The sequence below is a fragment of the Dromaius novaehollandiae genome, chromosome 5 (assembly GCF_036370855.1).
Source record: "Dromaius novaehollandiae isolate bDroNov1 chromosome 5, bDroNov1.hap1, whole genome shotgun sequence".
In the NCBI taxonomy this organism is placed as follows: domain Eukaryota; kingdom Metazoa; phylum Chordata; class Aves; order Casuariiformes; family Dromaiidae; genus Dromaius; species Dromaius novaehollandiae.
Genome location: NC_088102.1, coordinates 77,295,332 through 77,311,190, shown reverse-complemented (window position 1 = coordinate 77,311,190; position 15,859 = coordinate 77,295,332). Strand labels below are relative to the sequence as shown.

The window sequence follows — 15,859 nt, the reverse complement described above, 5'->3', positions numbered from 1 at the left end:
TGAAGAGAGATTTATCACGCTTGTCTCTGTTTCCCTTGAAAGGTATATATTTATATCTATGAATCACAGTAAGAATGTAGATTGACCAGCTCAGCTTTATGGAATTATTTCAAGTCTGCATTAATGCAATTTAATCCTACCTGAGTTCTGATTTTGGATCACATCATATCTGACTCAGGGAGCTGGCTTTTAGAGAACAAAAAAACACTGGTTTCAGTAGAGAAAGACTTCAGTCTCAGTTGCTTTGGCCATGAAAGCAGCACAGAGGAGGAAAAACTGAAGCTACTATAACACTGCCTCAATACACAGATTTATTAGACAAATGGATGTAAAACCATTTTTCCCTATCCTTATGAAGGACTGCAAGTAAAGATCCCATAAAAAGCTACACTCCCTCTCACTGGGGGTCATCACTCATAGCAACACATTCTTCACATCCTGAACCACTTAGACCCGTTAATGTGTAAATGTAGTGTATAAGGAAGAAATATGTTCCACTATTCCATATCCATAGATTTACCATTGAGACTGACATGTTATTAAAAAATAACTAGTCAGTTTCCAGAGCAACTCTGGCAGGATCTAGATGTACAAATTTTCTGAAAGCAAACACTTTCATGCTTCCTATAATACCATGGAAGTTTCAGATATTTCTGACTACATTGTGAGAGAGGACTAAATGAAAGAAAGATAAATAACCCAGACAAGTAATATCTGTTCATCCAGTCTTAACCCAGCTATCTACTGAACACCATGGCTTTCTCATAGTCTAGATGAGAATTCAGGAATCCATTACATTGCCAGTCTAATCCAGCCTGGAACAGGACTCAGTTCAGTGCAAATACCTTGCAGACCTCATGGTGTAGCCCAAACAGACTAGCTTCCCTCACTCATCATCTTACACATGGTACCACATATGCATTGTCCCAGGAGTTGCCCCCGCTCTGCAACACGAGCAGCCACTGTAAGCACAGTCTAAGGCTGCATTACCTGTAACATCTCTGCTGTCTAAGCTCCACTGATGATTTTCCCTGCTAGGGACAGTCAGAGCAGATCACTCTTCAGCTGAGTAACCCAATTCAGCTCTCTGCTCTGAAGAGCAACAGTTTGTCAAACAACTTCTAAGCCCTCTAAGTAGCACAAATAAGCTAGTTTTTCTGGCAGATGGAGATGTCCTTAAACTCATGCCAGAATCAGGGGAAGGGTCTTCATGTTTCAAAGGCTCCTCAGCTTCCCAGAACATCTTTCTTCATCATCTTATCATAAAGTAATTTCAGTAAGTGTCCAGTGATATTGCAAGAACAGAGAGAGTTTAATGGCAAACTGTTACTAAAGCACCATACCTATGTCAACATCTTCTAATAGACCATTATTTTTCTTTTCTTCAAAAGAGTTAATTATTCAATGATCTTAGAAGAAAAATATATCTGTGATTAGGTTGTATTAATAAAACATTAATTAGGCTGTCAGAAAACCACAGCCAGAAAGGTCTTCAAGAAAAACAACACTATAACAGAGGCTCTCAGAAATACAAGCACAGGATGATGGTAGAGGCCTTGAAAGTGCAAAGGCAGTATTAAGCCAAAGGCACCAGAACTGTAAGCAAATCACCAGTGATTAACTACTCAAAGAATTTTAATCTGCATTTGAAGAAAAATTTACCCTGATGGATGAACACATCATCTGAGACTGGATGGTCCACAGACGAACAGGTTATCACAGAAAAATATATGGTCCACAGATGAGCAGGCTGCCTGAAACTAGATGGTCCATGAGACAAAGAGGTTACCTAACAAAGAACACTAGTCAAAGGGTAGATGTGTTATTAGAGACAACAGGAATCTTCTGTGGAAAAAAACAGCCAACTGTGTGTAAGACTGTGTATTTTAATTATAGGAAGAATTATCAAGTTTGATCATAATTAATAACAGAGGCGGATTCACATTCAGATTGCATACTTAATACTTAAACCCCACAGAGCTGCACTGCAGCTCTTCAGAATCAGACAAACAGAACTGATTACTCTGATATCTTACACTGTACTGCTATTTACATGAATATGGCCTTATTATTATTAAAAGAATTTATAAGTTTGCAGTCTAAAGCTTTGTCACTTGTGTTCAATTGATCTTATTCCTTACCCTTGAGATCTGGCTGATAAATTCAGGTTGAAAAATGCAAGGAAGATAGAGATACTAAGGTGGGAAGAAAGAGAGCCAGTAATAGTAGCAGTAGTGAGTTTGAGGATGCTGAGGCTTTCTTTCCACCATGCAATTATTGTACAGCTATTTTGTACTTCTTATTTCTTACCTTGTCCCTTAGTCTCATGGGCTAGGGAATTACTCATTCCAGGTGGAATTACTCTTATTTTGCTATAGTTATCTAGAAGTTAATTATCTAAATCTAAGGCACTTGGGCTTTCTGGAAAGTTGATAGGGACAGACATGACCGGGATTCACTGAATTTGGTAGGATACTCATGTCATCAGTTTCACTAGTAAAGAGTACTAAGGGCAGGGAATGAAATGGACATGTCCTACAATCAATGACAACATAGACCCTTAGAGGATGATTCATTCTGCTTATCACACTTATCTTAACATGGGATGAATTGTCCTTTAAAGGTGATACTGCTTCCTGTGTCTATAGGGGGAGCCTGGAATAGATGTTGACTAGACCCCTAACCAACGACAGGGGAAATCAATCCCACAGAAAGATTCTTCATTACAATGCATCTGCTGAGACTCCTAAATAAGGCCTGATGTCTTGCAGGAGATCTAATTTACAGGCATTAAACTGCGTAGAGAGTAATAAATACAGCAAGTACTTCAGTAAAACCATTTTTCTGAAGAAAGCATTCCGAAGCTGCAAGCAGAGTGTTAGAATATGACATTTAATATTTAAGTTGTTTCTCAGCGTGTCACTCCACTAATGTTTCACAAGCTACAGGACAGCTGCAACATATTGGGAAAAGAATGAGATGTTGCTCCGAAGGCAGTACTGAATTGCGTAGTTCTGTGAACATCTCAGCAAATGACATTTATCTGGGGAGGTGGAGCAGGGAGGGGCTCTATTGCAAGTCTGAAGTCCTGAAGTTTTTCTATTTAGATAAATCTTCTGATTTGTTTCAGTAAGATGTCTTTGTAGTGAAGAAGGAAGCTATTCAGTATTATGAAGGTACATTAAATGTTTGTAGCTTTTGAAATAAGAGTTTATTTCTGGGATCAACATTGCATAAAATATCTCGCACCTTCATGCAAGGAAGGTAGGCCTATTTCTTCATTTTAGAGATAAAAAGATCATTTTCAATCTGCAGATAGAATCATAGAATAATTTAGGTTGGGAAAGATTTCTGGAGGTCATAAAGTCCAACCTCCTCCTCAAAGCAGGTTCAGTCAGATCAGATTGCTCAGGCCCTATCCAGTTGAATTTTGAATATCAGCACAGATGGAGAATCTACAAATTTGCACCTAATCCAGTGTTTGATCGTCCTTATTGGGGCAGGAGATGGAAATTTCCTCCTTCAGTTTCCCAAATAGTCCATGAAATAGAGTAATCTGTTGATAGCAAGCTCGTTGAAGCCATTTTCTGAAGATTAACTAGGCTAGTTGCTGTGTTGTAGGGCAGAAAATGTTTGGTATATTGGAGATAAACAGCCAACTATTCAAAGATAACTCAGTGTCTAAAAGCAGTCTGGTCTTTTATGTATCTAAGCAGGGTAAGCATTTTCCTCACTTAAACTGTGTACCTAACCATTATAGGCTGTTTTTAATCCTGCTGTCTGTCTCTTGAAATGGGCAAGCACTTCTGAAGATATATAATAAACTGGAATAGGAATAAACTGACTTGATAGCTACAGTATCTACTCTTATCTTTCTAGATAAAACAGGTTAGTAAGAGAATAGTTTCGTACATATACAATACCTTGAAGCCTATGCTAGAAACAGACCTCAGCAAGAATTGAAACCTCAGTTCAGTCACCCATATGAGAAGAACTCAGCTTTGAGAGCATCAGCCAGGTTACTGGTAACCTCCAATAGAATAACAATAATTTTTAATGTGAAGTGAAGCTGGTAGAACATTTACAGGGATGACTAATTCCCTTTTTGTTCATGATTCCTTCCCTTTTAGCATGAGATTTTTCACCCTCTAAATGGAAAGTATTTTATTTGGTGATTTTTCCAAATTTATTCTTGAGCAGAAAATGGCCAGTTTTCCTTAACAAAGGGATGCAAGCAAATGAGAAATTCTTTCTCAGCCAAAACTGGATGATTTTGTAGTATCTCCTCTTCTCTGGGAAGATGAAAAGCTGAGTTTTCCCACTGCTGTTGCCATTAAGTGCTTGCCACCATTTCATTAAAGAGAGCAAACTCTAACTTTCTTCTGCCAGGATCTGGATTTCTTATTTGTATGTTTACAGGTCGCAGTCACAAAGGTCAGGATGGTGGAAGGTCCATGTAGCTAAGGCAGGTCTTACCAAGTTGGCACAGCTGCAGCCTAACCATTGTATTCATATTTCAGCAAGGCTGAACAGGGCTACTTTGCCCTGTTAATGGACTTTGTAGCCCATACTGATCTATAACTACACTGCTACCAGTGCCCTGGGGAGTTAGTTAACAGGCAAAAAATATACTGGTGACTGCAATACAGAAAGAATGATGTCTGAACTGATGTCAGGACTATGTATCTTCAGGAACAAGTGGGCCATTGCCCTTGGAGGGGGCCATTTGGATGATACTGTACACCCAGCCATGACTATGAGTGAGGAGAGAAGAGTGCTCCATAGATGTCCTCCAGAAAAACAGACTTTTTTCCTTAAAAAAGGAGAAAGAGGGCACACTAAAACCATTATAGTGCCAAACTAGGACCTGTGTTTCACAGTACTGTTGTTGTCTTTCGAATAAACTATTTTATCTTTCTGGGCTTTCTTATCTGACCTGAAAAATAGGAACAGTACTCCCTTGTATCACAGGTCATTTCAATGTGTAAGTAAAGAAGTCTAGTCAGAAGCTATGATGAAAATGCCCCATACTTCATTGTGACTACTGAGAAAATAAATTGTGTGTTGCCAGTTTCCCATTACTTCTAGGTGTTGAATCAGTTTCTCATTGGGAGATAACATGAGTGTGCTAGCAACATGCCTGAGAGGAATCACTATGTGGCCACTGAGTTTATCCTCTCTGGACTAACAGAAATCCAAGAGGTGAAGGTAACCTGCTTTTCTTTAAGCACATTAATAGGGAATCTTGGAATGATCATGTAGATCAAGGTTGATCCCCCAGCTTTGTACACAGTGTACCTTTTCCTTAGTAAGGGTTTTTGTGGATTTCTGTTACTCCTCAGTTATCTCCCCAAGGTTGCTGGTGAACTCTTCAGCAGTGAGGAGAGCCATTTCAATCAGTGCCTGTGTGGCACAGCTATTCCCTTTTCACCTCATGGCTCATGTTAAGTGTCTTCTGCTGGCAGTAATGGCGTATGACTGCATGTGGCTGTCTGTAACCCTCTACTTTATGCAACTGTCATGTCCTCAAAAGCCTGTACACAGATGGTAAGCAGCTCCTATTTCATTGGCTTTGTCCACGCACTTGCACAAACTATCTCCACCTTCATGCCCTCTTTCTGTGACTCCAGTGTTATCAGTCATTACTTTGGTGACTTTCCCCCTATGATCCAGCTTTCATGCTCTGACACCTATAGCAATGAGATGGTACTTCACATTTTTGGTACATTTCATGGCATCTTCACATCTCTGGCAATTCTAACCTCCTGTATCTACCTCATCTCCACCATCCTGAGGATCCACTCCTCCAAGGGCAGATGCGAAGCCTTCTCCACCTGTGCTTCCCACCTGAGAGCTGTCTTGTTGTTTTATGGGACCACCGTTTTTATGTATGTTAGGCCAGCCAATATCCAGCTACTCATTGGACTGAGATAAATGGGCCTCTCTGTTCTATACAGTGGTGACTCTGGTGCTGAATCCTGAGGAGTTCTAGGTCATAGTAGAGAAAATTCAGAAGAATTGTTAGAAAGAGAACTTTGAGGAAAATTTATCAAACCTTGATACAAAGAGTAGGACTTCCAAAGAAGATTTGATCAGCTTCCAAGGGTGAGATTCAGAAAGGTACTTAATTGTTGGAAGTGATTTTAGGTTGACTTTCAACTGGTTGTATCTTCAATTTTTATCTTGAAAGATTGTGTTCACCTGCTACTGAAACCTGGAGGAATCCTTACTTTTAACTTCCAAGTTCCAAGCACAAACAGGACTGAGGATGACTGAGGAGTGTGTGGCACAGAATTTCAGTTCTCTGTTCTATTAGGAACTTTTGCTCTTATAGGAAAACCACCAGTCCATCAAGATGAGAAAAAGCTTTCAAAGATATTCAAGAGGAGAAAAGAAATGTGATTTGAATTTTATGGCCATTTCTGCTATGTCTTCAGTATATGAAAGGAGTATCCTCTTCCAGCGTAACACGAAGAACCTGAAGTTCTGGAAAGGAAATCTTAGAGAATAGACACCTGTGTTTTCACCCCCCAAAACAGTAGGGAAAGTAACTCTCCCTCTTCTGTTAAATCTCCCTCTTCTGTTAAATCTCCCTCTTCTGTCAGTCATGACTACCTCCTTTTTTCCCATTCTGCCTGGAAACATGAAATAATTACAGAAATTCAGAAAAGGTTTACTTCTAATTTTGCTACTATTGTAAAGTAACAAGAACTTATTCCTGCTTTTCATCTCCACATATCATCAGTTAACTTGAGGCAACTGAGTGAACTGATAGTTATTTTAAGGACATTGTACATAATTTGAAATTTAATCAAGCTAAAGTGTTCTTTCACTTAAAAAAAAACTGAAATAAGATTGTGACGTACCAACTACACATCTATCATCAATGTGGTTTTGAGAATAAATACCAAATCATTTCTGGAAGATGAGAAAGTTGGGAAAGGCTTTGGAATCCTTTTATCAATTCAACTAAGCTAGCTCTAGGGATAGGTATTCTATCACTAGTAGATGTTTCATCCCTTCTGGCTGAGTTTACAAATATTGTCCCTCAGTTGGCAGAAGGAGTTTAAATCTTTACTGAGCTGAAAGTGACAGAATTAATCTCAGACAGGTGAGAGGTCCCTGCCTCTGCATGAATGAGGTTTACAGTCAAAGTGGGATGGAAAGAGGTCTTGCGGATTCCCTTTGCATTCCACTGTATGTCTGTTAGGGCTTTTATTTCCCCTGACTTCCTCTCCTTAAAGCTGTGCACAGAGATAGCAAAGATTGTGTCCCTATGATCAGCTATGGCACACTAAAGAAGGATTTTACAAGTCTCTTTTTGTCAGACCGCTGCCAGCATATTTTACATTGAGAGGTAACGTGACTGAGAAACATAATTATTTCTGCCCAAAGACACATGGCTGAGGAGAAAACTTATCTTCAGTATGCTATAGTCTGATCAAGTAGTGATGATTAAAGGCCATCACTATCTCAGAAGCCATTTATCTCAGTAATGCTAAAATTAGAATATGCACAGTGTAGTAAAGGCATTTGGACTATATGCACTATTATCCCACTGGCCTGACAGTCCTAAAAAGCAGGAAAAAGTATGTGAAAGTATACCCTTTTGGTCCTGCTATTTGTCATCCTGCTGTTGCTGCAGAGGCCAAAGCTCAAGGTTTCTCTTTTGTGTCTGATTATTAAGTATCATCAGATATGTGAAGTTCACAGTTTTTATACTTATCAATGTTGCACTGTCCGTATCTTGAACAGAGATGTGAGATTTTAAAACCAGATTTCTGAGTTGTCCAAAATTGTCTTTTTCAGCGGACTGCCAGCTCAAAGGAAGGAAATAGCTTGAAAAGAAATCATAGATATCATTTTATTTTACTGTGTATGTTTAAAGGTCTCCGGGAAGAGCAATGTACAATACTACTCTTTCAGAAAAAGACAGATAGATCGTCATCAAAGAGCTTACCTCCACAGCAGTGAGTCACATCTGCACACCTTCTCTCTCTGTGCTGATGTTTAAGATATTCAAAGCCATCTAGGGCTAAGCATCAGCAGAACTGGCAGCATGTTTCAACCAAGAATCAAAATCTCAAATCTAAGTATGTTTTCTGACAAATATCATCAAAAAAGACAGCTTTTCATAAGCCCTGCATCCATCCAAGCCCTGCATTTATCTATCCCTTAGTCTCTACCTAAAAACAACCAGACAAAATTAGGGAATTTAAAATGTTAAAGATCTGATGTCTCTTCAAATCTACAGTTTGCTTTTCTAAGAAAGCCTTATGATCCAACATCTAGAATCCTGTTCCTCTGCTTTCCTTCCCAAAATCTCAATTCCAGTACGAGATTTGGGAAAATTCCTGCCTTGAATGACCTATCATGATGGCAATGCTAAAGTCAGTCAATTTGCAGTAGAACAGCATTGCGTAGAATCAGGAGGTCCTAGGGACATTTTGGGGTTTCCCTGCTGCAAGCAGTTGAGGAAAACACAATGAATCAAGAACAGTACTATTAAGAATTTTAGGAAAATTGTCAGTGTTCAGCTAGAAGTTAGGTTATATTCCAGTATGGAGAGAGATTCAATCCCCATATTTCTACTGGGATACGTAGTCCTTAGATTTTTGTAGTGTAAAGCACCAGAGGACTGGCCAAAGTATGAAACTTCATCCAGTCTCTAAATAAAGCTGTGAAAAATATCCCAATAATTAAACTGGATTGTGGCTCCACCATTGACTATGGCATTTAATCATGCTTGGATTGCTGCTCTGATAGATTATAAAGCTCACCTATGACATAAGGTCAAGGCCTTGGAAAGGTGTTAGCAGTGCTCCGTCAGATAAAGAGCTCCCAGAGACACCAGTTTGGCATAGACTGATGAAAATCTGAGTTAACACCTGACATCAGGGAATGGCCTCTGTGTTTATCAGTGCTCCTGGTAGCCTTGTAAAGTCTAGTACAGGGTATGTCACCCTTCACTGGGTGACAGTCAAGGCAGAGACCTAATATAGCATCCTGCTTCTCTCATGCTCCTGTTTTACCATGAAATGAATCTCAGTCCCCTCAAAGGTTTCTTGCTGTCTTCAGCAGCTCACTCAAGTTTAGACACCTCACATTAGCACGCCAATATATGTGAGATGAAACCTGCTTGTGCTGTGCCATACTGAAGAATTTGCTTTCTCTTGGAAGCACCACCATCACTTTTTTTGTGTAGAAACATGAGGAGACACCACTCTCTGAAGCTCGTAGGAGCTAGTAGGAAAGAATAACCTCTCAAAATACTTAGTTATTCCTCTTAATGCCAGGAGAAGCCTAGAATTGAGACTTACACAGCTATAAGGTGTCTAAAGGTAAAAGCCACAATACCACCCCAAATGTATGGGTTTGACTGGTGACAATATCCTCACATTCTTTTGACTGACAATGTCCAAAGAAAGATAAGAGCTACATAAAACCTTGAATTTAGTTTCAGTTCTAGTCTGAACAGCCATGCTAAAAGTAGAAAAACATTACTGAAAAGTCCCTCCTGAACACTTCTCTTTGCCTCCCCATGGTTTCTTGAGCTACGGTCACCTTACAAACATTCACCCTGTTGCTTCATTTCTCACTCCTCTTCCCTTTTCTGCTCCACAGCTTTTTCATGGCTTTTTTCATGTCTTCATTTCAGAGGGTGTAAATCAAGGGATCAAGCATAGGCAGGAAGATGGCGTAATACACAGAGACCATCTTGTTTGCTGAGAAGGTGGTGGAAGGGTGCATATAGATGAAAATGCATGGTCCAAGGACAGAAGTACAACAGTGACATGGGAGGTGCAAGTAGAGAGTGCTTTGAGACGCCCTTTGGAAGAGTGTGTCCTCAAAGAGAACAAAGTAATGACATAGGACACAACAAGAACAACAAAAGAGCTCAAGGAAATCAGACCACTATGGGCAACTACTATGACACCAACCATGTAGGTGCCAGTGCAGGCCAGCTTCAGCAAAGGGTGTACATCACAGAAATAGCGGTCGATCTCATTGGACCCACAAAATGATAGCTGAGTGGTCAGCAGGGTCTGCACCAGGGAGTGCACACAGCTTCCCACCCAAGAAGTTGCCACCAGCCAGCCACAGACATGCTTGTTCATAATGTTTGTGTAATGAAGCGGCTTGCATATAGCCATGTAATGATCATATGACATTGCTATGAGGATGAAGATCTCTGTGCGGCCAAAGAGATGGACCCCAAACAGCTATGCTACACAGCACACAAAAGAGATGGTCTTCTTTTCAGCAAGAAGGTCATAAATGAGTTTGGGAGCTGTGACAGTAGAGTAACTGAGGTCTACAAAGGACAAGTAGCTCAGGAAGAAGTACATGGGAGAGTCCAGCTGTTGACTGGTCTTTATAGTGATGATGATAAGCAGGTTTCCAAGAATAATAGTGGCATAGAAGACTAAGAATAATGTGAAGCATACTTTTGCTAATGTATCATCTTGTAAGAGTCCCTGGAAGATAAACTCAGTCACATTGGTCTTGTTCTTCATATATGCCATGTAGACAGGATCTGAAGCACAGAATAAAGCCACCCGTGATGGCATTAGAAACACATTGTTATCAGTACACATCCATACTGATTATTGATATGTGTCCTGATCCAATATCGGGAGGGTTTCGTTATGATCCCAAGGACGAGATGAAGACGCTAAAACCGGTCAAATATCGTACAACCTTTTAACTTTATTTTCCACGACGTGGGGAGAAAAGGTGGGGGGGGGGGGGAAGGCGAAGGGGAGGTGAAGGGAAAAAGGGAACAAGGGTAAGGGGAAAAGATAGAGAAAAGTTGGAAAAGGAGAGAGGAAGCTAGCTACCACCACTCTGAGGCCGATGATGTTCCGCTGACTCCATTCGAATTACAGCTCAAGCTGGGTGCCTCTGACGAGGGACGAGGGACGAGAGAGAGAGCGAGAGAGGGCCAAACAAAGAAATCCCTCAGCAATTATAGCTTTTTCAAGTTAAGTTTTCCCACCCCTCACGTGGTAGTTCAGACCAATAGTAATATTTGGGTCTGGGGTCTCCTGCTCCTTATTGGGTCTCATCACTGTCCCTAGGTAGGCCGTTTACTCTTGCCGTTTCTGCTGACAGGTGTGTCTCCATTCTTGGGTCCAGCCATTAGCTCTCAAGGTCCTGACAAAGAAGGTGATAACTCCAGCAATTAGCACTGTTTCAGCAGTGCACAGGAATGCAAATTGCTGGTAACTCCCTTATCATTCCCGCCTGCAGCAGCTCTGGGCCCTTTCTCACTGTACTAGGGAGTGCGGCCTAAGGCTTCAGCAAATTTAGCCACTGATGCCAAGCAGGTTTTATAGAAGTTGTGCTAAAAACGGACAATAATTTACAGTCCAGATCCCAAAGTCTCTGCCCAACTGTGGTCTTGTTCAGTGCAGGCTCGGTGTGTCCTGGGTGGTCGCACGGAGACCATCTCGGGGGTCACAGCAGCCCAGTCCTGTTTCCGCCAGGGACAGATGGCTTGTTCGGGGTTGTGGCCTCCCTGCACCCCATGCACCAAGAAATGTTTAAGGCAAAAAATTCATTCATCTGTCCGCCACAATATGTTAAATATTAATATATTCCCTTTGATGTCTTTCAGGGAAAGCTTCCTTTCAAAGGCAATGCTTCTCTTAAGGAATAACAGTTGATATCTAACTCTGAACGCATTACTGAAGTGTGTAATAGCGAGCTGTTTATTTATTTGAGGGAGTTGGTGGAAATATCCTCAAGAATCATATTTCTGATTTCATATTTCCCCTTTTAAAAAGGAAGAGTAGTTACCAGGTTTCCTAAACATCCACTCTTATAGTGTTGATTTGGAAATAAAAAACAGACTGAAAAGGATAGTGCATGTTACAATTTGAGTTTCAACACATTAGTCATCCCCTAAGGAATTCTGCTCAAGCAGTGAACGTACTTTCTTTTTCAACCCTCTGAAGTAATTCAACAGAACTAGCCCTTACTATTGCTCTCTGACTATGGTAGAAAGTCCATGTATTTTTGTGCAACCATCAATATTCACATCATGACACAAGGCAGCTGGCTAACTAACATCATTTTAAGTATCAGTGTAGATCATTACGGAGGAGGTAAAGCGGACACCTACCTTCATGTCTGTTTAGCAGAGAAGTGCCTTCAGGGGCCATTGTCTTTAAAGTGCCCTAAGTGAAATCAGACCATGTTCAAGGCATGTTAGGAAACCTGAAGCAGGAGAGTCACTGTCCTATTTGTGCTGCACTGGGCTATGTCTTATGTGGATTGGCTCCAGTTACCGCTCATGCATTTCTGGGTTGAGACTTCCGTCTCAGAAGGAGCTGGTCTGTATTTCTTTGGACCACCTTTCCTACAGTACCTGGGTGAATACCAGAGATAATCTGCATTAATGATGTGTTAGTAAGGTTTTTGTATATCTCACCCAAGTTGTGGAAAACTTTCATAATGGAAACCCTCATAAATATAGCTGTGATGACACTGGGGTAATAAATACACCACTGCTGAATTTCCTTTACTCACCAACACTCTCGTATTCACCTTTGCTGCATTCTAGTGCAGTACACAAGTATCACTAGTGTTCAGTTTCTACATTGAAAAAATAGATGGCAAGAGCTGCATAACAATGTCTAAAATACTGGCAAGTCCTTTGGGATCTTAATCCTGTTCCACAATCACAGGTCAATCAGTTCTTTCTCATGAGATCTCTGCCTCTTCCACCCTCCAACTTTAGCAACAGAAGAAATATTCTTTCATGTCTCCATCCCTATCTCCATGCCACTCCATGTGCAGAGGAAAAGCAGTGTGAGGAGGCCCAAAGCATGTGTGTTAAGACCATTGGTGCCAGGATGTGTACAGCTAGAGGGGACAATTTAAGATTGAGTACCTAGGAAGTGCTGCAGCAAACTATTGACTCTAACACCAGAAACTTCCTTTTGACAGATATTTCTGGAAACGGCATATAACTGAAAAATAAGCAAAGAAGACACCAATTAAAACACAGGGTGAAAAAACTGTAACTGAGTTATTTCTAATTCATAAAATGTACCTCACAAAAGTCACTCAACAATAATGCCTGTTTTCAAAGGCAGGATTTCATAGTCATGCTTGAACAAAACAAAGCAGCAATATCAGAAAACTTACACAATTTATATTTGCTAGTCTCCAACATTTTGCTTGCTATTCTCCTCTGATGACCTTCTCTGACCACTTTAAGCAGTTTCATCAAAACCTCTCAGCTCCAAGCTGCTTGTTACGTGTCATGAGAGCAGTCCACATCTCTGCCAGTGCTGAAAACTACAGAGGATGAAATGAACAGCCTGAATGTCTATCTCCATTTCTCATTCTGCAAAATCAACTTCCAAGAGCATCTGCAAGAACAAGTCTCTCTCTCGAGGTGGGGAAGTGTGGTGGACAGATGAGTGAACTTTTGCCTTAAACATTTCTTGGTACATAAGGTGCAAGCAAACCATAACCCCGAACAAGCCATCTGTTCCCGGCGGAAACAGGACTGAGCTGCTGTGACCCCCGAAATGGTCTCCCTGCAACCATTCAGGACACACCAAGCCTGCGCTGAACCAGACCACGATCAGGCAGAGACTTTGGGACCTGGACTGTAAATTACTGCTGCTTAGCACAACTTCTATAAAAGTTGCTTAGCATGAGTAGCTAAATTTGCTGAAGCCTTGGGCTGCACTCCCTAGTTCAGTGAGAAAGGGCCCCAGGGCTGGTGCAGGCAGGAAAGACAAGGGGGTTACCAACAGTTTGCATTCCCATGCTTCACGCTCCGGGAGGAAGGATGTCAAGGCATTGAAGTGAGGCCTGCTTGGGCACGGGACCCTGGGGAGCAGGGCCTCCTCTCGCTGCGGAAACAATGCTGACTGGGGGGGTCTGGGCTATCTTGGGGTCCAGATCATATTCTCTTTGTCTGGACCTTGGGAAATAACACCTACCGTCACTGCTGGGGAAGTAATAAATTGTCAGGGCTTTGAGAGATAAGGGCAGGACCCGAAGAATGAAAACACATCTGTCAGCAGAAACCACAACGGTAAACAACCTACCTAGGGACACAATAAGGAGCAGGAGACCCCAGACCTAAATATTACTATTGGTCCAAACTACTACGTGAAGGGCGGAGAGCTTAAGATTGGAAAGTATAATTGCCCAGGGATTTCTTTGTTCGGGGTCCCTCTTCGGAGGCACCCAACTCGAGCTGTAACTACTGCACGCATGTCATTACAATTTATTTATTTAATTTGCCTTGATTTGGCTCTGAACTTTTCAGCGGGAACCTAGGGTCGGACCCTGCTCGAGTTGTAATTACTGCACGCACTTCACTAAAATTTACACCCAGGGTGAAGAGGACCAACAGGACGCCGCTGGATCCACGGGTGGTGATAATCCCTTTCTCTCTCTCTCTCTCTCTCTCTCTCTCCCTCTCTCGCCCTCTTTTTCTCTCTCTCCTCCCCTTCGCCTTTCCCCACCTTTTCTCCCCACTCCGTGGAAAATAAAGTTAAAAGGTTGTACGATATTTGACTGGTTTTAGCGTCTTAATCTTGTCCTTGGGATCGTAACGAAACCCCCCCAATATTGGATCAGGACAGGAAGTTGTGGCAGAAATATTTAAAGTAAATTGCTCAGCAGAAGCACAAGATTACCAGAAGTAATGAGATCCTAGAGGCATATGAAGTTTTCTTTGTCAGAAATAATCAGTAGACGGGGAGCTAAATATACATTTTGGACAGCTACTAAAGTAATCTCTACAGGGTGACTCTGGGGAGTGATCAACTAGACCATGTTACATTGTATATGGGTTTGCTTGCTTTCTTGCTTGCTTTCCAATGCTGTCCAGATAAACAGACTTTATTTAGTGTTAGCTATGTGTTTCTTTTGGAAACGTTTCTATTTAATATAAATGTCATGGCTGACCATTTGCAAGATTTTGTGTTCACATTGCCTTTGCAATCAAACATTCTTTGAGTAAAGACATCTCTTACACGTGTCAGATATTTTTTCCCTTCTAAGCCAATATTTCACATATGCTTTCTTATTTCTTATTAACTTGTTCTTATCATTGTGTGTTTGCAGCATAAATAAATATCATAACTGTCCTATATGACTGTTAGCACTTAGACATCTGGTCTGTACAAGTTTGAAACAAGAAGTAAAAGAGGATATTATTTCAAAACTTTAAAAATATTTGTGGTTAGGCCTCACTACTTGCCAGGTGTTTTTACTCAGACAGTGCAAAACATAGAAGCAGCTGTTTAGTCCTAATATTAAGTTATTATAAGAATCTGGGCCAATGAGCAATCTAATGTTGTTGTTGATGATGCCTTCCATAAGCTATGGTCCCGCTGTTGCCTGCTAGCATCCAGCACCCAGAAATGAGAAAGGTCATGGGGTTCTTCCCCAAAACATTTTAAAAAACCACAGTTTTTAAATTATAAGCCTTAGCTTGAACTGACCCTGTGCCCTAACCCCTTAGCAGTTTCAATATGAAGGGGGCCAGTGAGCCCCATCTGTCTTTCTACCTACCCTACATAAGTTGAGACAGATCAAATTCTGAAGGCGCCTGTCCCTCTCTGCTAACAACGGTGCTGAGCTAGACACGTCCTGCACTGCATGAAGAATTTAGACAGTTACAAATAGGTGGGGATGATCCCACCTTTAGCTGTGTCCACAGAGTGTGAATGCTGGGTGGGAGACATGCTGGCCCAGGCCTGAGGGACACTATCCCTGTGATCCCCGAGAATCAGGATTTATCTCATTTCCTTCCTTCTGGCTGCCGTCCAAATAACCCACCATGGTGAGGAGAAGACACTGAGATGTCTGCAGTGTACCTGGT

The 15,859-nt window shown here is 41.3% G+C and overlaps 1 protein-coding gene and 1 pseudogene across 1 annotated transcript; one reads left to right on the top strand and one right to left on the bottom strand.

The window, feature by feature from the left end:
- The first annotated feature begins 5,136 nt into the window (after window positions 1–5,136).
- Window positions 5,137–5,992, top strand: LOC135328621 (olfactory receptor-like protein COR9). The gene is given in 4 exon segments (XM_064513502.1): window positions 5,137–5,208; window positions 5,294–5,477; window positions 5,480–5,907; window positions 5,909–5,992. Coding segments are annotated over 4 exon segments (768 nt in total).
- A 3,596-nt stretch (window positions 5,993–9,588) lies between these two features.
- On the bottom strand, window positions 9,589–10,517 carry LOC112995823 (olfactory receptor 4S2-like; annotated as a pseudogene).
- Between the last annotated feature and the right edge of the window lie 5,342 nt (window positions 10,518–15,859).